General features: G+C 34.2%; 1 protein-coding gene across 1 annotated transcript; it reads right to left on the bottom strand.

Annotated features, from left to right (window-relative positions):
• Positions 1 to 929: 929 nt before the first annotated feature.
• On the bottom strand, positions 930 to 24,225 carry LOC121380641 (1-acylglycerol-3-phosphate O-acyltransferase Pnpla3-like). The gene is made up of 8 exons (XM_041509559.1): positions 23,935 to 24,225; positions 14,322 to 14,554; positions 13,074 to 13,139; positions 12,350 to 12,617; positions 11,033 to 11,224; positions 9,546 to 9,681; positions 8,867 to 8,986; positions 930 to 8,424 (listed from the first exon to the last, which is right to left on the bottom strand). Exons 1-8 carry the CDS (start codon positions 24,095 to 24,097, stop codon positions 7,755 to 7,757), a joined length of 1,848 nt encoding a protein of 615 aa, XP_041365493.1. The 5' UTR covers positions 24,098 to 24,225; the 3' UTR covers positions 930 to 7,754.
• Between the last annotated feature and the right edge of the window lie 1,127 nt (positions 24,226 to 25,352).

Here is a 25,352-nt window from a genome sequence, read left to right on the forward strand (position 1 = left end):
GATGCACGTTTCTTTAATATGTTTGCTGCAATCCAATTTAGGTCATATAAAGGTATATTTAGTCATAACATATGGGATTCTTTGTTTTGAGTCTCCTGCTTCTCCCCGCCCCCTGGGGTGGGACATAGCCCAGTGGTACAGCGCTCGCTCGATGCACGGTCGGTGTGTGGGATCGGTCCCCATCGGTGGGCCCATTGGGCTATTTCTCATTCCAGTCAGTGCACACCACAACTGGTATATCAAAGGCTGTGGTGTGTACTACCCTGTCTGTGGGATGGTGCATATAAAAGATCCCTTGCTGCTAATCAAAAAGAGTAGCCCATGAAGTGTGTGATCCTTAACCATATGTCTGACACCACATAACCATAAATACAATGTGTTGAGTGCGTCGTTAAATAAAACATCTTTCTTTTTTTCTTCCCAGTCTCCATGATGTATTTGATTATGTTCAGGTTGTATTATTTCACTTGAAGTAGGCCTACCAGTCTCTCATCATATGTCACACACCCAGAATAAACCATGATCATGTCCAGTTACAGATGACACCTACATAGCCATGCAGATTGCCAGTATTTTGCAGAAGTTCATTTGCTGTGTGAATTTCAATATTTTTTTAGTTAATTACTTATTTTTGTAACAGTGACAAAATAAATTCCTCTCTTGGTTATTAACAGCAAAACTGCTGTGGATACTATTTTTCTACAGCAAATTTTTTGCCATGGCCGTTTTCTTAATTGTCACAGTTGCCACATACCACACAGGATATGACTTGTTAGTTTAGTCAAGATAAACTTCAAAAGGCAGGTGCCATTTCAATGGCTAAACAAACATTCCTTTCCTTTTTGATCGCAATTATGATTTCTCTGGTGTTTATCTGCCACAACAAATCAAACAAGATCTAAACATTACAATAAAAAGATTACAAATAATAGCTGTTAAATAAATGTTTTATTTCAAGCTTCAGGCATAAAACAAAAACTTTTAAAGAAAGTTTCTTTTCTGCCAAAGTGCAACTAGAAGTGAAATCAAATAAGTCAATAAATTAAATTAAAATAAAACATGGTTACATAAAGTAATAAAAACTTGCATAGATTCATACTGGGTGCTCCTAAATAAACGTTCAGTGTTACATAAAATCATATTACTAAATCAAACTTCAATACAGGTACATATGTGCAGAAAACGTAAGTGACAAAACAATTTCTTCTTCTTATTGTTTTGAACATAATATATGGATTTAGCTGTATTCTCAAAGTTGCAAGGACTATATTTAATTAATTTAACAGTTTATTTATAGTAAATAAGTACACATTAATCAATACCACATAATATACATCCTTTGCGTAAATAACTTGAAAAGATCAAAATTCCCCAAGAATCCTTGACAAAATACATAGAAAATCTTCATTAGGTATCCACCAAAATAGACACCAGTTATTTGTGGGCTTGTAAACACAAATTCAAACTGTGATGACAAGCATTAACCTGCCAGTCACCTGTATTAAGATTTTCCATTAACAGAGTTTGAAAAGTAGTAAATAAAATTATTTGGCAGTAATGTGTTTATGAGCATGTAATTCAAGGTCTAATCTTTACATTTAACACAATAAATATTTTGTTCGTTATACAACTTTGAGACTACGCCTTTAAACACACGACACTGACCAGTTGTAGACCATTTAAACCGATATACTGGCATTGAACACCTATTAATACATTATGCATCTTACCCTTACAAAACACATAAACGATCCCTGAATATTTAACAAATGACATGATTTACATGTACTGTGCATAACCATACTGAACCATTAAAACAATAAAATACTTTTTGAACTTGTAGTTGACTGATCAAACAATTAACCACTGCTACAAACAAGTACAACATAAAATAAAACAAATATATTTTGGCTTCCGAGTCGAATAAACATTTTTATCACCAACACATGTTTTTAGATATTAATAAAATGTATGTAAATATATGTACCTGTATTAACATATCCACAACAGGCTATTAAGCATATTACCCTTTTAATAAATTTATTATAATACATGTAGTAATATGCAATGACATGACTAAATCATGGTTTCAGTTCATTTTGTTTTGTTTTTAACAAAAAGCTTCCATTATAGCAAGAAATCTTACAAAATAATTAAAATGAACAAAAGTCAATAGCTAGTAAAATAAAGCAACAGCAGAATAAAATGTAGGTGTAACATAAATTCCTGTACACATAAGTCAGTTATAAAACCTAAATGTGTTAATATAACTATTCTACACATATAAATGTGTATTGTCATAAATTATATGGTTTTGTTTTATAGGCTTAATTATGTTTATAATCATCAGCTTCTAATCAGAATAATCAATTATTGTAATAATCCTGACTTAAAAAATACCTGTTAGGCATCACATTGGTTCTTACTTGTACACTTTTGTCATTGGATTTCTGCAACTTTTTTAATGGGACTATATAAAAAAACATTTAAATACTGTATAATATTTTTTTTTTTTAATAAAATAAAATAAAAATCAGACTTTAAACTATACAAACAGTTAAAAATTACAACATAAAGGACAAATATTAATTTTGGTTCTTACAAATAAAGACTAATTACAAAAGCAAAATGTTTTTGAATTAAACATAATTATAAATTTGAATAAAACTGAAAGTCAGTTTTTACTGTATCTGCATGTACACACAAGAAGCCTCATTTTTCATTAATCAGCCATACAGGTAATACAAGTAATTATGGTAGGAAATATTATGTAAATAATTACCAAACATTTATAAATAATAAACAGAAGATCCAATAAGTTGCTTGTAATAATAAACTGGCTATGCACAGTAACGTTTAGATTTATAAACAAGTTATTTGGAATAAAATGAGAAACCTCTTCATGATCAGTTTTGTACAAAGCTTGCCAAACAAATCCCAATAACTTGCCAAGCAAATTCACTGCAATGGTGGTTTTAATCAAGAAAACTGAAAATTATAACTGCTAAATACAGTTTTGAACACACCATCCTCAAGGGATGATTGGAACTATGGTTCAAATCATACAAAGCTCTGTAAAGTTTAACTAACAAAGTAAAGATAAAACAAACATAATATGCTTTTAAGAGTAAATATATGTTGAAAGAATTATGCTGAATAAGTCACCAAACATTACATTTGATTAAAAATTGACAATTGAAATAAATAGTTACTCTGCATTATGCACATATTAGGAACAGGACTTCAATTTTTTCTATCTGCTTTCTTGGAGATATTTAAACCATTTTCATAACACAAACAGGATTCCCCCTATTCTATCTGCTTTCTTGGAGATACTTAAACCATTTTCATAGCAAAAACTGGACTTCATTCACATGCACTCACCAAGACCAGTGCCTCCACCCATACTTTACATGTATTGTGGTATTTGTGTTTTGGCTATGTGCATACTGTTTAAAAATGCTATTACAAACAACCCTGGCAATTAACCACAGGCACAGTAATCGGAAATGCCATAGACACTGGTGCAGTGCTTTAAATTTTCCACAAAATTTAATTTGTTATTTTTCTTAATTATTCATGTTTTGTACTACTGACAAATTTTACTTTTCTCTTACATATTAACCACAAAACTGCCATGGAGCTAACCACTATCCCACTGTCCTAGACAAACAGTCCACGACACTGTATTTGAACTTTAATTGGATATAAGCACAAAAATAAGTATAAATGAAACAAAAAAACAACAAAACAAAACATGGACCCTATTTGTCTGCAGCATATGTTTTGCCGTGGCCAGTTACTTAATTGCCAGGATAGACAAACGACTATGGCATAAAATGAAATTATAACAATATTTAGTTGCATACAGAAAACAGATGTGGTTCATGATGAAAATGAAATAAATCACCAGGTTACTTAAAAAAAGGTTTAAAAGATACAATCAGTGCACACACCACATCAGATCAATGGAAAAGACATTTGTGGCAAAACCATTTTATTAAAACATCTGCATATATAGAACGAATTTTCATCTAGCCCTGGAACATACAGTCTAGTACAGTGTTTACATTTACCGGTATGTAAAGCCCTGGAATGTACAGTCTAGTACAGTGTTTACATTTATGTAAAGCCCTGGAACGTACAGTCTAGTACAGTGTTTACATTTATGTAAAGCCCTGGAACACAGTCTAGTACAGTGTTTACATTTATGTAAAGCCCTGGAACAGACAGTCTAATACAGTGTTTACATTTATGTAAAGCCCTAGAACAGTCTAGTACAGTGTTTACATTTATGTAAAGCCCTGGAATATACAGTCTATTACATACAGGTGTACAATCAAATATATGTCAGATATATAATATTTGTAAGACAAGGTCTAGACATAATAAGGCCGAATGTATGAAGCATAATTTTCTTTAACACAGATGTTTAAGCATTATAAACATATGTAGTTACACGAATGCAAGACAAGGAAACAGGCTTTGTAAATTCAGCACTCAGTGTTTCTCAACTGCCAGGCTGTGACTAGCGTCCACCTACAACAACATTGCCATTACCATAGTCCATTTTACACACGTTAATGTAGCATAATATAGTATAATGTTGCCCATCGTAAACATCAATGTAGAACAGAAGCCAGTCAGTTCCAAATATCGAAATTGTTGAGAAACATTTAGCCTAGAACAGTATTTCTTGTCTACCAGATACATTTTCTGAGGTGTCGTAAACTTGACATGCTGTATTTCGACCAATCACAGCAAGAGGTGATGTCATACATGTGCTTAAAAGGTTTGTTGTGTTGTGTTAAAACTTCTTAGTCTTCAACATTTTGGGTTTTTTTAAAACTGAGTTATAAATATAATCATGTAGTTGGCAAAACCATATAATTTTTTTTATTCATATTTGCTGGGGACTGCAAAATTCCAATGTTCAAGATACAACTGTTTGCCAAAGCAAATTTGAAACAGATTTATCTTGTGTTGAAATTTCCTTGTATTGATGACTGATTCTGTCCTTTTCTTTTCAACACTTTCCCCAGTTTGTTACCTGTACCAATCGAACAGAATACAATACTAGTATGTTCTTAACCAAATCTGGCTTAATCATGTAGCCAGCTCGTTTATTGCATTTAAAATCGAGAATATAAAAGACCACCATTTAAATTAGCACATAAAGATATACCAATCAGCAATGGTTCTCGGGGAGGGGGGGGGGGGGGGGGGGCAGAAAGGGTGAAATACTGATTATACCTCACACTTCAAAACGATGCTCTTACACTGAGCCAGATTCCATTCTGCTAAAGAAGGAATGGTAACAACATGGTCACCAATAGTTTATAGAAAATAGATCTATACATGAAATATGATTTTACATTGTTATAATTTAACAGAAATCATGGCGCCATTACAACGAAAATTGGTGGGTTTTGATGGCAAAGGTACCTGTTCTAATAACTTATTTTGACATGACCATACAATAGTAAAACTAAACTGAAGAGAAAACTAAACCGAAGGGAAAAACTTGATCTTTGGCTGCAATAATTGACAAAATGGAATGTAGTTAAATCACTGAATGGTGAGTACACAATGTTACATTATTTACACAAACACGTACATGTATTTACAAATATTGTACATACACATTTTAAATGCTAGAAAACAAATGCTTCAAGGTTCTGGTATTGTCGGGACTCACCAGTATGCTTAAACACTGTTAAGACTCTTTATGAATGGGTCTGTAACAATGTAAATAAAACCAGCTAAATGAACACGATTCATATCAACATGGTGCAATCTAAAAGTCTGCAAAAGGAAGCTTCCAAAATGATGATCAAAGTTTCTCTAACCCTTATTTGGTCCATTTAAGCATCAGAGATGTGATACACATTTGAAAATAAAAGTTAAAATGATCTTTAAAATCTGAACGCGTAATACAATAGTTAAAGATGATTTTCCAGCATATCAGATCAAATTAATTTGAAACACATTGTGAAAATTATCCCCATGAATCTCAAACCTGATCTCTAACTCTGCTTCATAAAGCTACATGTATATATAAAATTTCAGAGACATTGCTCCCAAAACGTCTGAAAATCTATATGCAGGACAGCAGAGACAAAACCTGTACATAGTAACCCCCAACTTTAAAATCACATTCCTGTAGCTTCACTCAGTAATCTTCATTAAACTCCCAGTAGTTGGTACTATTTCTCTAAATCAAAACGAGCCAGTATTAATGTAAACAATAATTACTAAGTCAAATGTCAAAATGTCTACCATTGTATCAAACTTAGGGACAGTGAAAACAGACCTTGTATCATGTTCTGGAAGTTAAATTAAAACACTTTATCTGATGCATGAAAATCCTAAATTTCTCAGTATTATAGATATTATAAAAACTGACTTTGTATCATGTCCTGGAAGTTAAAAATTAAAACACTCAATATGATGTATAAAAATACTAAATTTTTCAGTATTACAGATGTAAAAAAAAAAAAAAAACTGACTTTGTATAACATCCTGGAAGTTAAATTAAAACAGTCAATCTGATGTATAAAAATACCCAATTTCTCAGTATTATAGATGTCAATTTTTTTTACTTTGCATCATGCCCTGGAAATTAAATTAAAACTCTCAATCTGATGTATTAAATTACTAAATTTCTCAGTAAATTACAGGTGTCAAATCAGATGTTAAAAACCCCAACCATATAGATGTAAATTTACATATTATACATGTTACAGACCCATAAACTTAAAAAAACTTATCAGTGAATTAACAGCTTCAGGTGCTTGACTAATAAATTAGATTTGTATTATATACACTCATGTCGTTATAATCAGACACTAATTTAGGATATATTATATCATCTATATTTCACCATTCACACACACATTTACATGTACAATTCAGCATCTGGCAAGAAGCATATTGCAAAACGAAGGAATTGAATCCATTATGACATTATGAATCAATCATGGATATTGGACACTTTTTACTACTGGTTAAATACTGCATCAAGCAAAACCTGTTTTTAGTGGTTGAACAATGTAATCAAAGAAACACTTTAAAAAACTACATGTTTTGATTAAGCATTGAATGGTCTGAGATCTTATGCTGCATATAGTAAAAAGGAATCTAAAATTATTGCAAAATACTAAACGGTGCAAGAAAAAAGATCCTTTGTTTTTTAATGCTAAACTAAAATTATATTTGATCAATTTATATTTACTTAATCCCTTTCAGCAGCACAATCTTTAATGACAGAAAAATTATTGTTAATAACAATAAGTACAAGTATGTTGAAAATATAACTCATTTTGTTAATTAAAAAGAAACAACGGAAATAAGCATGCCAATAATATTAAAAGTACTCGGTCAGTTAAAGCTTTGAGGACAGTATCATAGGTCAACATACCATTATTATAAAAACTCGTATCAGAAATTAAAACAAAAAATGTAATATTTAGTACTGGAAATAAAACCTTTTGTAAATATGTTGTATCATCATTAGACAAAAATAAGAAAAAAATGCTAAAACTTCAGTTATGATTGCAAATGAAGTATTCTAGTCAAGCAACACTTCAAACTCTTGCCCATTTACTGGTAAAAATACTGATATCAAACTCCACCATGTCAGTTGGGAATTAAAACTAAATGCAAAAAGCATGACATTTAGTACCGGAAATAAAAACATTTTTCACCATGCTTTATCAGTATATATAAATTAAAAAACCATGCTAAAACTCAAGTTATGATTGTAATTGGGGTATTCTGAGAGCACTGTCAATCAAAGCTTCAAGCTCTTCCTCAATTTCAGGTTTCATCTCCAAGTAGCTGTCCCAGGAGAGGTCGGCACCACCATCAGCAGCAGCGGCACCACCGTGGAGGTCATCATCGACGACTCCAGTGCTGCTCGACGTATTGACGTCAACGTTCTTCAGACTGAATATCTCCTCAAACTTGTAACAGCCTTTATTGTTCTCGTCCTCATAGTAGTACGACAGGACAGACTCCATCTGATTGGTGACGTTAAGGCACTGGTCGAAGGTGTCAAACACCTCCTGGCAGGCCCCGCCCGGCCGCGTGGGGGCATCGGGGCCGATGTGGGGGTGGTACACCAAATCTCCGTCGGGGCCCGACTGTTCCACGTGAATGTCGTCCAGCTGGAGTTTGTCTATCCCGTGTTCAAGGTTCTCAAGCGACCGCACTGACTCTGACGCTGCAGAGTTGAAGTCGACCACGAACCCAATGTTAAAGTTTCGCACCACCGACCGATTGAGGTCCGTCTGCACCACCGACTTGCGTTTATGCATGGCGCTCCGAGGGAAGGTCATAGCCCGGGAACGTGGCTGGTACTCCACCGTTTCCGTTCTCTCTTTCTGGTTCTGAACCTCGGTGATGGCCAGCTGGCACGTGAACCTGAAATGAAAATTCTTGTCCATCAGAAATCACACGAAAAGCATTTCACTCAATACAATAATTTATTAAAGAATATCAAAGGACAGTTATGTAGAACAAGTGGTAAACATCTTGAGGCACATGCAAAAAATGTGGATGCACCTGCAGGTCACATGTCACAAAAAAGTTGGGGTTTTTTAACATTACTAGAGAACATTGATTATTAATCATCGGCTATTGGATATCAAACATTTTTTTTTTTTTTTTAAGAAATCAACTATATGTTATCATTAGCAGCAAGGGATCTTGTATATGCACCATCCCACAGACAGGACAGCATAATTATATAATAAGTCATAGTGCATTGGCTGAATGAGAAATAGCCCAATGGGCCCACCAATGGGGATTGATCATAGAGTAAGAATCACATAGTATGTACATTTTATGTAAGTTGAGGAAATACCTGGCAGAATATGTCGGGTGATGGTGAAGAACTCGGAAGTAAACAGCCTTGAGAATACTGACCGACTCCTGACACAGGAGCTGAAGATCCTGAGGCATTTTCGGCAGCCATTCCAGGAACCTAGGGATAAACAAAATTAACATATGGAAAAAGAAATACCTAATATCTGAACCATTTTATTTTGATCTGTTCTGTAATAGTTTTACCATAGAAATCAAATACACCAAAAAAAGCATAGATTGCTTTCCAGCTCACAAAATGAAATTCAATTCATAATGGTTACCTCATAGTAAATTGTTTTGATTAATAATAGATGGTAAAAGTTGAAGTTTGTTTTGTTTAACGACACCACTAGAGCACATTCATTTATTAATCATCAACTAATGGATGTCAAACATTTGGTAATTTTTACATATAGTCTTAGAGAGGAAACCTATATTTTTCCATTAGTAACAAGGGATCTTTTATATGCACCATCCCACAGACAGGATAACACATACCCTGCGTTTGTTATACCAGTTGTGGTTCACTGGCTGGAATGAAAAATAACAGATAGTAAGGCTATTAATCTTTTTCACAGGTTCCTCTTAAATCTTAAAAATGGATTCATGAATTTAATTGCGAATGCATAAACACAAAGTAACTATCAATATAGCACCATCATTCTAAGCAAACTTACTTGACCACAAGATTAAGCAGTATTTCAGCTGGAAGAAACCACGGTGTCATTGCAAACGACAGTAATTTGACAGGACGAAAACTGAAGAGATAATTCACCATCCCCTTGTTCACGGAATCGCAAGCAGCCTGGAAGGCTGAAAATATATCAATAGAAAAAAAAGAGAGTAAAGTTTGTTTTATTTAATGACGCCACTAGAGCACATTGATTTTTTATCTTATCATCAGCTATTGGATGTCAAACATATGGTAATTCTGACACTGTTTTTTCAAAGAAACCCACTGTCGCCACATAGGCTACTCTTTTTATGACAGGCAGCAAGGGATCTTTTATTTGCGCTTCCCACAGGCAGGACAGCACAAACCATGGCCTTTGTTGAACCAGTTATGGATCACTGGTCGGTGCCAAGTGGTTTACACCTACCCATTGAGCCTTGCAAAGCACTCACTCAGGGTTTGGAGTCGGTATCTGGATTAAAAATCCCATGCCTCAACTGGGATCCGAACCCAGTACCTATCAGCCTGTAGACCGACGGCCTAACCACGGCACAACCTAGGCCGGTCATATATCAATAGAATGTCTTTAATTATAATCTTAGTATTTTTAAGATTCTGAAGTACATGGACTTTTACAGTATTATTTGGTTACAATGGAAAACATCAGTTTTATGTTAGATAAGAGTTGTCAACTGGTCTCGGTGGTGTAGTGGTTAAGCCACCAAACTTAAGGCTGGTTGGCACTGGGTTCACATCCCAGTACCGGCTCCAACCCAGAGCGAGTTAACGACTCAATGGGTAGATGTAAGACCAATACACCAACTTCTCTCTCATTAACCACTAACAACTAACCCACTGTCCTGGACAGACAGTCCAGATAGCGGATATGTTTTCCCAGCACAGTGTGCTTGAACCTTAATTGGATATGAGCATGGAAATATAAGTATAAGAAGAAGAATAGTTAACATAATGGCTCACTCTGGAAAGAATATTTTTTTCTTTTAAAATACTGAAGTCATGACTATATATGGAGCAGCAACAGTCAAATTCTAAATTGGAGAACCAGTTTATTTTATTAAGATTGGCCAATATGGCTATCAAGCAGATGAAACCTGTTACATTTAGATTCCTAAGCTACCTGTGAGTTATTATTCTGTAACAGCTAAAAAGAAATCCATATATTTTTAAGATAACAAAGATAAACATCTAGTTATTAAAGGGAGATAATTAATCTGACACTAAAATTATTTTGCTACTGAACATTATTGATATTACAGATAACTACTTAAACTAGAACATACTAATGAAATGTTTGTTTCATATTATAATATTTTAAATTACTGTTATTTGCTGTTTAACATGGACATTTAAGACTTGGTATTTAGTATCTACAACAATTTATTTTTTTGTATTTACTATCAGATGATCTTGTTTCCTTGGTTGGACCACATGGTTTAGATTTGCCACAAGCCAGTGGTGGTTATATCTCACCTAACATCACAGACGGTGGAAGGGAGTCGACCAGAGCCCCGTGCAGTTTCTTCTTACACTCATCGCAGTTGTCGTCATGGTGATGATCTCCATCACATTCATCCTCTGCCACCTCAGTCTCCTCGTCATTCTGTCTGGCGTTGGTCATGAAGCACGACCGAACAGTCAGGTGACGAGTACACGATATTAAATCTGTTACGGTAAACACAATAACACATTTATATGGTTAATCAGTTATCAGGTGACGGGTACACGATATTAAATCTGTTATGGGAAACACAATAACACATTTATATGGTTCATCAGTTATTAGGTGACAAGTACACGATATTAAATCTGTTATGGGAAACACAATATCACATTTATATGGTTCATCAGTTATCAGGTGACGAGTACATGATATTAAATCTGTTACTGGAAACACAATAACACATTTATATGGTTCATCAGTTATCAGGTGACGAGTACACGATATTAAATCTGTTACTGGAAACACAATAACACATTTATATGGTTCATCAGTTATCAGGTGACGAGTACACGATATTAAATCTGTTACTGGAAACACAATAACACATTTATATGGTTCATCAGTTATCAGGTGACGAGTACACGATATTAAATCTGTTACTGGAAACACAATAACACATTTATATGGTTCATCAGTTATCAGGTGACGAGTACACGATATTAAATCTGTTACTGGAAACACAATAACACATTTATATGGTTCATCAGTTATCAGGTGACGAGTACACGATATTAAATCTGTTACTGGAAACACAATAACACATTTATATGGTTCATCAGTTATCAGGTGACGAGTACACGATATTAAATCTGTTACTGGAAACACAATAACACATTTATATGGTTCATCAGTTATCAGGTGACGAGTACACGATATTAAATCTGTTACTGGAAACACAATAACACATTTATATGGTTCATCAGTTATCAGGTGACGAGTACACGATATTAAATCTGTTACTGGAAACACAATAACACATTTATATGGTTCATCAGTTATCAGGTGACAAGTACATGATATTAAATCTGTTACAGGAAAACACAATAACACATTTACATGGCTGACAAGTTATATTTTCTTTAAGATATGCTACACAAAATTCAGAGATCGCTACACAGTTTTAAGACATTGAAAAGTAGTTGCTAATCAATTTTCAACTAACAAGAAATGTCGCTAATCAAAATTTAAAAAACAAAATGTTCCCTGTTGATTTTGGTATGTTTGTTTAATTAAAATCTGCCACACCAATATGTTTTGTTTAAACTGACAACTCCAGCCACACTTACTGTTACTCTGAAGAAAGACCAGGGCATCATCAAAACCTTGCCTACACATCTGACTGAGAACTTCAGGGTGAGGTGGAAACAATGCATGTGACAGCCGATACAGGTTTCCCGCGGTACACTGCAGGCTGTGGTTCACTATGTTTATGTGCATGAAGTTACTTGAGTTGTCCATGGGACAAATGTCACATTCTCCCGCAAACGGAGACACGGTAATCGTATCTTCATCCAGGGTGGGCAGATTGTCACTCAAACTACCATCCACATACCGCTGAAAGTTAAAAACATGAAAAATCTATTTTGTCTGTAGGTTATATAAACATCTATAAAGCTAGTGGTGGTACATGTAGCGGTGTGTTTGAGGTGACCACAATCTATGTCATACAGAGTTCATACAGGACATTTTAATCACAATAACTGAATTAACTTTTTTTAAGTAATGTAATGTCTATTTAACAAAAGAGTACCGAAAACAAGTGTACAGTATGACTTGGGCTACTTGAAAAGTATGTCACTTAGCATTTTATTTTCAAATCAGTTGTTTTTGGTGGGTTTTTTCACTTATGTTATATTACAGTGAAACCCCACCTAACAATCACCCAAAGTTATATTTAAAAAAGTGTAAGTGTCTAAACATATAAGTTTATCTTGGAGTGTCGTTAATTCATCCAATCATTCAAATATATACACAATGTAAGTACATGTGTATACATGTAAATGTACTTACCACTCCTCTGAACTTCGGAGGAAGCATTCCACTGTAGAATGGAACAAATGCACTGCACAGCAAAGCCTGTAAAGACAACATGAGCTTGTTTACATGGTGTACATGTACATTCAGCATCTTTTTAGTAGCCAGACAGGTGGAGATTTCCACTGGCTATGTCAGCTCCTCCACCCGTCTACTTCTCATATCTTTATTTTCCTGTTTACAATTATACTGTATTTTATACACCCTACAGGTACATCATATCACAGATTGATATTATGTGCAACAAGCAGCAAGAATGCTGTATAAAACCTCTATTTGCTGCTTGCTCTAAACGTTGGCCGCAAAACATTGCTGTCATGGATTTTAATAGACTCTCAAAATAAAATACAAAAAAATTATTAGTCCAACAGTCCAACAGTAAACACCATCCAGCACTGTCTAACAGTTTTAATTCTACTTCTACCGTAATCTGTGATTACTTGCAAACTAGTTTGATTTATCGGTCATCAAAGTGAAATACAGTTTGAAGACAAATATGTCAGACTACCTTGAATTTCGCGGTGAAAAATAACTGAATGCAACAAACGTTATAGTTTCTCGATTGTGTGCAGTTATAGTTTTGGAAATGCTGATGCAATGTCTAAAGTATATATATATATATTTATACAACCTCACTCACCATGACCCACCAAATTAATTTTTGGCGACATGTATGAATCCACATATAAAAGTATCAACCTATACAAGTGTAAAGTAGATTACAGTACACAAGTATATTATTTATTTATTAAAGAATACCCATTAATAAAGTACAAGGATATGTAATGTAAAGTGTTCTTTGTGTTGGAAATCATATTAAATAAATCTTGCCATCAATTGTCGGTTTCAGGGCTAGCTTTGCATGAGCAGAAAAATCTGCCAAATTACTGTGAAAAGGGCAAAAACCAGAGTTATTTATAAACAAAAGATCAATTATTACATGCAAAATTTTCACTAATTTAAAATAACATTCGCCAGTTGTTTTTAAAATGTGCAACTGGCGAATTTGGCCAGTAGCAGACCTAGCCATGAGTGTGCACACAATGATCAAGTAATAATCAATTAAATGTCCATTGTTTGCTAGCCCCAATACGCTGTATTCTGCAACAAGCACACATGTACGTGTATGTAGTTATTTTATCATTCACCTGCTCTAATGAGTAACTAGACTGGCTAAGACCGTACAGCAGAATGAAACATACATGTAAGCTGACGTATACAAACCTCAATGAGTTCTTCGCGTGAATCGTACTGTGAGATGATGACATTCTTCTTGTCGTGAACTCGGGTCATCGACACATACAGACGCCCAGAACAAATCAGATGTGCATTCAGTGGCAAGACCTGAAGCATTACATCGCGCAGGATGCGGTTGATGTCGAAACTCGGATGCAGAGGTCCAAGGGTACGAGATCGAGCCTTCGAGGCCAACCGCAACACAAAGCTGGTGCACTCTCCTGAAAACACAAATATCAGAGTTCAAAATTAGCCCAATTACCTGAAGTGACTTTTTTTCTTTTTTTTTAAACCACTATATTTTATCATTAGTTGCAGCGGATCTTTTATGTGCACCATCCCACAGAGAAGATAGCACATACCATGATATTTAATATACCAGTTGTGGAGCACTGGCTGGAAAGAGAAATAGTCCAACAGGCCCACCGACGGAGATCAAAAATAATTTTTAAATGTCGACCACATTTATGAGTGGGCTCACAGAAAAAAATAGCGTTAATGAGCAACAATGAATGGCTTTTTTTCTTCTCTTTTTTTTTTTTGGCTTCTAAATAGCAAAAACGTAATTGGAACATTTTGTATTTATACATAACACACTACCAATGACTTCTTTAGCTGAAAGTATTATACATGTCCACACATACATGTACATGTATATACATTGCAGGCCTCGAATTTGGCAAATTAGAGGGCAAGGCCATTTAGCCTTCGCCAATTGGAACTTTTGAGAGGTACTGCAGCCAAGAGGTAGAGCAACAAGGCAAACTTAAACAAGTGTCGTAGTGTAACACCCATTCAAAATAAATAAGCATGAACAGATTCATGTTTTTTTTTATATAAAACAATTTTCAGGCATTGTATTCAAGTATAACATCCAATTACAATGTACTAACATGCATTTAATAAGGCAAGGCCAAATTGGCAGCGATACTGTTTCAATTTTAGGGCACTACAATAATTTGCTGCCTCAAGTAATACTAGAGCAATAAATAATTAAAACCAATCAAGAATATACTGTATCTTAATTATTTTAACAATAGTTATTAATAAATGTGTATTTTGTCTATAAAATACACTATTCTACTAATAACTATTAATAAAATATATGTGTACGTGTATTTTTCCATCCAGTACGTCAGCATTATTATTAAAAAAAAATTAAATGATGACTCCCCTAAGTTCAATGCTATGTTAATCAGTAACAAAGTTCAATATTGCGAATACTGACCATGCATGTACTTAATATCAGTGATTGAAATTGAGCCCGTGAAAAACAGTCCATTTGTGTTGCCTAGCTAGCAGGTGAAAGTTACATGCTAAAACCACCAAAACTAATTGCATGCCATTTTTCAAGCAATACATGTATAACAGTGTTCTAAAAAAGCACTTGTCTGTTTGTCCTGACAAGTGGAAATCTATATGGACAAACAAAATGTACATCAATGGTTGTCCAGTGGACAAGTGGAAATGTTCAATGCACATGACAAGTACATTTCTAGATGTACTTCTGCGGACTAGTGAAATTTCTGCTTCTTTCCATAACTGTAGATGTTAATGTTTGTACAATTAGCCCATCTGCCATTTAGATCATGATTCTGTTATATATAAATCAAGGTGCTCTAGTGGTGTTGTTAAACAAAACAAGCAAACTTTTAACTATTTAATATACTCAACAACGAAAGTTTAGCTAATGTTAAAAGAAATGGCATAACATTTATAAATGAACCTATTTTTATTCATTAATATTCACATCTGAAATGTTTACCATTTACAAACAACATAAACTCATCAACCTTTGCCGTAACACAAAAGGATGACCTGGTTTTCTTTTTTAAGTTTATTCAACCATGGTAAATTTAGACATCATAAAAGATATTTGCTAAACGTTCGTTGCTGAGTATAGTATAAAAGCATGTTTACTGTGATCCCTTCTCATAAAGTCATATCACTGTTATCAGATGCATGTGCAGGAAACCATGCAGTGGAGGTCTAGACTGCAAGTAAAGTTTCTAGGGCATTTCGAATCATGCTCCCCCAAAAAATACATTTACAACAAAATTGGCTTTGAACAGGGGTTTTGCACTTGTACACACCTACATATCATGTATAAAAAAAAATTAATTTCCACACTGGTTCACCAGCCATTTATCATTTTTAGAAATTGACCTTTAACCCATGAGATTCACATGACTTGCTCTTTCATTTGCGAGAAAACTGAGAAATGGATTAAAATTGTGTCTTATGCATATGAATGATGACAGTATTGGGTTAATTGATGTCACTGACCTTTGGTGCTCCTTTATCTAATGAACATCAAAAATTAATTATTTTTACTATCAAATTAAATGATGTCAAGATTTTTGTGTTAATTTTTTCTGAGAATATATTTTCTTTTCAATTGATATTTTAGCTGTACTAAAGCTCATTATGTACAGCTATTCCATGCAGTGAATAGAAATGCTTGTATGTGGATTTTATTAAATTTTATTCATCTACATTGTAAATATGTAGTACTTACTAGTAGTAGTAAAAATGTAACTACATTTTATGTACATTATTTATGTAGTAACACAGGAATGTCAATGTATGACACTGTATTACATCATTCCATAACTGTTTAATGAAGTATCTGGCAGATTAGTTATTAATAGGATAAAAATGGATAACAGATCATAAGGCCAAAAAAAAAAGTGATTCCGGTTACCTGATCGACCCTAATTTGTTGTTCACCCTACTGATGTTTAAAACACTGTGAAGACATAGCATGTGTTTTTTGCTCTTTGCCAAGACCAGTTTGACAGATTTAAAGAATTTAAAAAAAAAAAAAAATGTGTGGGTTTTTTTTTTAAGTTATAGCACACCCCATTTTTTTCCCCACATGTATATGCAACAAGAACCACACTTTTTTTTATTTGGCTTAAGTAATTACCATCTGATTAGAATCATGGACATTCCCCCCCCCCCCCCCCCCACCTGTATTGGACAGATACCTGTGCCCAAGATAGGCGTGCCCTACAATAGCTTGCTCTGAATGTGCACGTTAGTCACTAGTCCAGTCCAATGTACATGTAGTTGTAAAAAATTTATTTGTATTCACAATTTGATGTAATTTCTATCTGCTTAATAAATGCCACTGAAATCAAAAGCATAGACTAGGATTGTTTGACCTCAGAGCAGCATGGCTATTATCACTAATCTTGATGAGGAGGGAAGATGGTGCCACAGTATCAAAGTACACCAATTTATTGTCACTGTGTCTTAATTAGAAAACGGCTGTTAACATCGAGTAGGTGTTGAGAGCCTCTTAAGGACATGTTTCACTTATACCTGTGTGACCTACTGATATGTTTCACCAGACAGTTGATTACCACATACATACAATTAAGACACGGTGACACTTGACTTAACTTATGTGCAAGCTTACACAATATCAATAGCATGAACATGTAATATTTACCAATATTATGACTTTATGTTTGTATGGTATTTATGTTGGTTTGGTTTGGTAAACATTAGTTAGAAAATCACCTGTTAAACAAAACAGCATGGACTGGCTGTATTTTACTCACACTCGTTCTCCACCCCACCCGACACACATAGCATTACATAACGGATCTCAATATACCAGTGGCGTAGGAAGGTGCCAAAAAGTGGGCGGGGGCACTCTTTTATATTTACACACTTTTACACTATTATAAAGCAAATATAAAGCAAAATATCTGAAAAGTGGGGGCCCTACCCCTAGACAATTATATAATTGTTAAACAGACCCTTATTAGGCTAAAATTAATACTCCCCAAAAGATGTATACATAATCACAATTTAAACAAGTTACCTAATATCAAATTTATGTCCCAAGTGAAATTATTTTACATAAAAATATGTCCTGAAAAAAAAAAAAAAAAAAAAAAAAAAAAAAAAATGGGGCATGCTGGAAATAAGATTATGTGACCTTGAGGTAAAGGGAGGCTTTGGGATAATGTGTGAAAAATTAGGACCTTATGGAATTAAAATATAATGGAATTAAAATATAACAAAATCATAAACTTAATAGCTGGTAAGATAATTCTCAATTCTGAGCTAATTTTAGCTGGTGAACTTTTATTTAACCTGCTAGATCTAGGTCTAAAACAACTAGTACCAACTTTGTTATTCTATTTATTACCCCAGCTATTATCTTCCTTTAAACCCTTTAAAAATGTTTTATATATACATACACAGGGCACAAATACGTATTTAACCTGCTAGATCTAGGTCTAAAACAACTAGTACCAACTTTGTTATTCTATTTATTACCCCAGCTATTATCTTCCTTTAAACCCTTTAAAAATGTTTTATATATACATACACAGGGCACAAATACGTATTTAACCTGCTAGATCTAGGTCTAAAACAACTAGTACCAACTTTGTTATTCTATTTATTACCCCAGCTATTATCTTCCTTTAAACCCTTTAAAAATGTTTTATATATACATACACAGGGCACAAATACGTATTTAACCTGCTAGATCTAGGTCTAAAACAACTAGTACCAACTTTGTTATTCTATTTATTACCCCAGCTATTATCTTCCTTTAAACCCTTTAAAAATGTTTTATATATACATACACAGGGCACAAATACGTATTTAACCGAAACATTATTGAAATGGGGTGCTGTCAGGTTTCTTCCTGTAGTGTGCGTATTAGTGATTAATATGTAGATCTTTTTTTTATCAGGAAGCTCAAAGATTATTGATGTAAAGGCATTTAACGTCAAATATAGCAGGGCTCGAACTTAAGAATTTGTCTCGCACTGCAATTTTTAAAAGAATTGCCATGGGTGAAACAGTCCACTGACAGCAATTTTGAGCCTGCCTAAAGCTATTTTTTTTTAAAGTGACATTTGCAGCAAATAAACCTGACTAAAAGGCTATCTTGTTATATGTAGACATCTTTTAAATGTGCAAATGTTAAATATTGGCAGATAATGTACACTAGGTATATACATTTCGCCACTGTTGAGGTTTACCAACGGCACAAAAGTGCCATCAGTGATGTTCTCTACCTACGGCAATTTATATCTAACGATGGCAACTGTCGTCGGTGCCGTCGTTAAGTTCGAGCCCTGATATAGGATTGTTGTTGTATTAGAGCGGGAATCGTTGACTACTATTTGGAAGGCAGAGATTGTGCAATGTTAATATAGATTGGTCTCAGACAGTTAGAGAACATAATAACTGTCCCAATGTCCATCTAGCTCTCTTACCATGAGAGTACTTGGGCTAGGCACAACCAAAATGCAAAACCTGCATATACTGATTGTTCTCTAAATCAGATAAATTTCCAATATTACACATACATGACATGTATGTCACTATGTGTAGCCTAATATAGAACATTTATTTGATTTAGATATGTATTTTGACATAGCAACAGAAGTTATAATTTTAAAACCTTTTTTTTTATAATCGTAATGTCAACTGATTTGCATAATATTTATAATCATAGGCTAATATAGTACTTAATAATGTTAAAAGTTAAACATGAGAATTCTCGGAACCGGCGTGACGTCACACGGCCTAGTTACCAATCATCCGGGTCTTTGGGGGTGAAGCAAAGCCTTAGTGATTACTGTTTTACATATTAACTTTTTGCATGCCTTGCATATTGTCATTTATTTTCTGTAGCTAACACATAGTTGCTGCATGTCTTATGAGTATTATAGCAGCTTTGGTTGTCATATAAGAGAAACGAACAATGGGAATATGAATTAGTACAGTTTATATTTATTACCGACATGTTTCCGTATAGCTTATATTGTCGAGGGGACCTGACTAGAGGCAGGTTGGGCAGAACAATTTTTGTTGATGCAATTTTCAGGCAATATTAATTATAAATTTTAACAACTTTGAAATGATAAGATAATTATTAATATTATAATAATTATGATGTAGGCTACAAAATATATAATTTGTATGAATAATAATAAAATTGATATGCATGATTCAAGATAATTATTTTTATGATTTAACATAATTATTTTATTTCCAAATAGAATGTAATAATTAAACAATTGCAAAGTTGTTATTTTACAACTTTAAATTACAGTATTATTATTGTCATTCTTATTATATAGATGTATTGGCAACAGTGAAAATGTTCCACTGAATACATTCTTTTATTCTTTAAAAAAAAAAACCCGTTTCTTGAAATAATGAAATGATTTTGTTTTTACAGATTGTGAAATTATCTCATGATGTTGGCCTTCCTTACCGGTTGAATGCAGGCGAAAAGAAAATAGTAATAATAAAATATAGCCAACCTTGACATCTAAGGGGAGTTAAATTTCTCTCTAGCTACCCATCACTGCCCTGAGATTAGTTCAAGGAGAATAATACACAGCTCCCTTTGGCATGTGAATATTAATATTTCAAATTGCCCCCCATAATCTAAGTTAGGGTAGCAATTAATAACTCCCATATTATTTTCATGTCACGGTCTACAACCTACTAAAACATAGTGTTACCTCATCGAATAAACATGTAACTGTTTTAATCATAGGGTTTAACATGGTATATTTATTAATAAAACACAAAAACTTACCTGAGTAAATAATGGTTAACACACACACATACGTATACATTGTACACATATATATATATATATATATATTAGTGTTGTTTTATACCTAGTCAGTGGATATTGCAGATTTTGTCTTGGGCTGTATTGGAATTGTTATTGCAATTAAAATTTAAGTAATATGTACAAAACTAATTTTTCATAAGATAAGGTGTAGAAAGGAGATGGGGCAATTATCATGACTGTTAGTAAACTGATCTGTAACAATATGCCTTCTGCTAGACTACACATATTTAACCTAAGTTGCTTTTAACCAGGGTTAAATTACCTCTTGTATAGATGCACTCATGTAGCATATTCAAGGAAAATGTATGAATGAGATGGTTAAATGCCATATTATTCTCCATGTGAAACTGTTTTTAGAAAGGAAAACAAATATCAAATATGGCGATGACCATTCATTTTATTGCAGATAATTGCTGAAGAAGACTGTGTGCACACATACACACACACATACGCACATAATCTGAAGAACTGCAGAATACCATAAAACGACATGTAGATGCAAAAAGGTAAGTCCTTTAACTTGAACAGAAGCAAAATCTACAAATGTGCCACAACCACCAAACACCCCAGAAACATCTATACATGTATGTGTGTGTGTATATATATATATATATATATATATAATATATATTTTATACACGTGTATGTATGTATGTATCTATCCGAGATACAAGTATACTTTTATTGTTTAATACATTATATATTTGGGCTATTAAACGTCCGCAGGTACAATATCTGGAGTGAGGTAGGGGGCAAAATCTTGAGTAGTAGGGACAATCTTCGTAGGGGGAGAAGCCATATTTATATATAAAGTAGTAGAAAACCTATATTTTCGTACTGCAGGCTTGCTACAGACACCTTTGCACACACACACACAAAATAAAAATAAATAAAGTTTAAAAAAGAACTTGTATAATAAATAAATTATTATTATATATATATATATATATATATATATATGTGTGTGTGTGTGTGTGTGTGTAATTTAACTGCAAATACATTTTATTTTAAAAATAAAAATAAATAAATAGATGTAGTAGCCGAAGATGGCAAAATAAATACAAGTATAGAGAATGTCTTGATTGAACTCTACAATTAGATTAAATGAAAAATGAAGACCACACAAATTTGATGATAAAAAGAGCATACTCTTTATTCAAGAACTGGATGCACCCGGGGTTTTTTTTCATGAAAGTAGATGGAATGTGTATTTTATTTACAGTATAATGTGGAAATTTTATCAATGCACATGCTTTAACCATTTTGGTTGCTATTAACATCGGTTGTTGTTGACAAGCAACAACATTAAACTCAACGTAGTCACATTCTGTGTGGGAAGCCATGGCATTGCATCGCGTTTGTCACGTTTTAGTGCCTCTACCCAGAAGCGGCGTCTAGCTGGTCTCTTCTTTTCGAAATTTGTAAAACAATATTTTTTTTAACATCAAGTTATGGTTTCTGCAGAACATGTTTCAGGGAATCATAGTCACTTCGTACCCAAGTCATATCGTACCATCCATTTCGTACCATGCTGCCTGGTCATTTCGTACCCTAGTCATTTCGTACCATTGCAAAAAGTCATTTCGTACCCAAGTCATTTCGTACCCTAGTCATTTCGTACCATTGTGAAAAGTAATTTCGTACCCTAGTCCTTTCATTCCAGTATATAGAAAACGAATTGACTTTTCAGTTATGGTACGAAAACGAATCGACTATAGCATAAAAGCAGTGGGTTTTGTTTTAAAACTTTATTTTGACAGTTTGAAAACCAGAACACGTTATTGTGCAGCATATCGTTATTGATACCCATAATACCTGTCAACCATTATTTCCATTTTACCTGACAAGAGTCGTATATGATATTTACTACTAACTGCCAACTTAAATTTTGTGTGAAATGGCTCCAGATAATTAGTCAAAAACAACAAAACAATATAATGGACCAACAAAATATTATTTATTTATTAGGTCTTCTTTTCAAACTTGCTTATTTGCATCTTATTTGTTTAAGAAATAAACAATAACAGCCATTAAAATATTAACTACCTTACTGATTGCCAAATTAGCCAATTGCTAATGTTTATACAAAGTGGCAATAATTTTTAGTCTTTTGCTGATAAAATATCCCTTAAATTAACCACAAATTTGTAATTTAATGTTATTTTGTAAAAGAAATTACTGGGGTGATTGTTATAAATTGTTATACCATGGTACGATATGACTTTCAGTTATAGTACGAAATGACTAGGGTACGAAATGACTTTTTGCTATGGTACGAAATGACCATGGTACGAAATTACTTTCTGCAATGGTACGAAATGACCAAGGTACGAAATGACCAGGGTACGAAACGACCAAACTAGGTACGAAATGACTATGGTACGAAATGACCATGGTACGAAGTGACTAGCAACCGTTTCAGGCATCTTGGCCGTTAACTGATGTAAATGATCTACTGAAACTGACTAAATTCACTATCAAACCATACGTAACTAAGGAGAAGCTTCACCACGTCACGTGATAAACAATGGCGGATAGGGCTGAAGTACCCGTATGTTCGGTTCCGAGAATTCAAATCAAAATGTTATTTCAACAAATATTTGAGAGAAAAGGCGGAAGGACTTTTCTTTGGCACTGTCACTAACCCTAACTATTCAAGTATTAAAATTTTATAATGTTCTTTATACATGACAGTGCCAAAGGAAAGTCCTACCGAAAAGGCATAACATTAAACTTATTACATAAAAAAAAAACATCAAGCACCCATGACAATCGAATCTATTGCTAAGCATCTTGTGATTTTTGACAACCAAAAAGCAAACAAGTCATTGGATTGGCCTAAATACCTAAGAGGTCACCAGAATGCGGTCAGCCAATCAATTGGCAGCATTCCCATTAATTAGGGACAGCGCCCACTCCTGACGCGTATATTCCACAATAAATAACCAAATGTTAAATGAAGTAATTTCTTACCCAGGCAACATCCACAAATAAAACAACATGCGGTAATAGCTCCAGCACTAGCGCCTAAAAGTCTGCCGCTATCTAGAAAATGCGGCGCGTGTTCTTTAATGCAACTGGCTACTCCTATGTGATATATTCCCAGGAAGCCACAACCGGAAAACGATACACTCATATTCGCTAGTTCTGCTTGTTAATTGTGATGTACACTCTAATTCAGTCAGTATAATTTTAAGACCAGCCAATTTATCGGTTGTTCCATTCGCAACCGATAAACGATAACTCTCCTTTCACTGCAGCCATTTTGTGTTTTGAATGGTTTTGCAAACACGTGACGTCGGCAAAACATTTGATCACGTGACACAGTTGGGCTGCAATCTTGGATTGGTTAGTTGGATGGATATTCTGATGTCAGTAGTAGCATGGCTCATAGCCAAAGTATTGGGGAAAATGAAACAAAGGAATAATTTTGTTTAACAGCACCTCGACACATTTTAAACTACGGCATTAATGTGTATTCAAACGAAGAGCAGCAAGATGCTCTTTCCCATAGACAAGACAGCACATACCACGATATTTTTTTTTGTCTGAGAAAATGTGCCGTTTATAAAAGTATATTTTCAAAGTTACAGTTAAGTCTCGTATTCGGTTTTTTTTACAAGTATTTGTTACTTGTAAAAAAAACCGATTAATTGATTCTGGCAGGCGCGCTACAACAGCTGCTCGGAGTGTGCACGTCAAGCCCTCTGACCTGACCTGACACCATGCAGTAATGATAATATGACTACGTTTGCGTTGTTATCCAGATTCGGGACCTTCGTTTAATTTGGGCAAAAAACAGCCTGTCCCTTACAAAAATGGGAGCCTGGAGGCCCATAAATGTGCCTGCTCAAAATTAACATCAAACGCAAGACTCGTGATTTTTCGCAATTGTAGTAGTGTGATTGGTCTTGGCATTCACTCACTTCATTTTAGTTATTTTCGGGTTTGTATCCAAGTGTGGTACAAGCACGGCAGCAGCTGTCGTGGCCCAACACTTCAACTGTCTAGGCTGTCTGTTCACGGCAAAGATTAGTGGCTATAGTTACTGAGAAGTCGGTGTTACACATCTCCCCAATGAACCGTTTTATAGGACGTGTACGTAGGAAAGATATTGGGGTGGGGGCGAGGCTCTTTAAAGCGAAATGTTTATCTTTGGATGCTTAAAACGAGAGTTCCTAGGCAAGCATGTAGGCCACGATCTGGAGAATCTTTTGAATAACAACTTTCAACTGTTTTATTTAAAGGCATAAGCGTTCGAGACAGGGCCGGGGTGGGGGTGGGAGGGGCAAATGCCCCCACCCACCCCTAGTGCTGGAACAAAACCTCAAATTCGGGCAAAAATCATTGAGAAATTCAGGATAAACGTGTTAACCTGAGACCTTTTTACC

Source organism: Gigantopelta aegis, chromosome 9, assembly GCF_016097555.1.
Source record: "Gigantopelta aegis isolate Gae_Host chromosome 9, Gae_host_genome, whole genome shotgun sequence".
NCBI lineage: Eukaryota > Metazoa > Mollusca > Gastropoda > Neomphalida > Peltospiridae > Gigantopelta > Gigantopelta aegis.

Excerpts from the sequence above, each read along its gene's own strand:
- LOC121380641 (XM_041509559.1), bottom strand. The coding sequence starts at position 24,097 with ATGAGTGTATCGTTTTCCGGTTGTGGCTTCCTGGGAATATATCACATA. Across the intron at positions 12,618-13,073 it reads CTCCGAAGTTCAGAGGAGTG|CGGTATGTGGATGGTAGTTT; the intron begins GTAAGTACATTT and ends TTTAACTTTCAG. Across the intron at positions 9,682-11,032 it reads TCCACCGTCTGTGATGTTAG|CCTTCCAGGCTGCTTGCGAT; the intron begins GTGAGATATAAC and ends ATATATTTTCAG.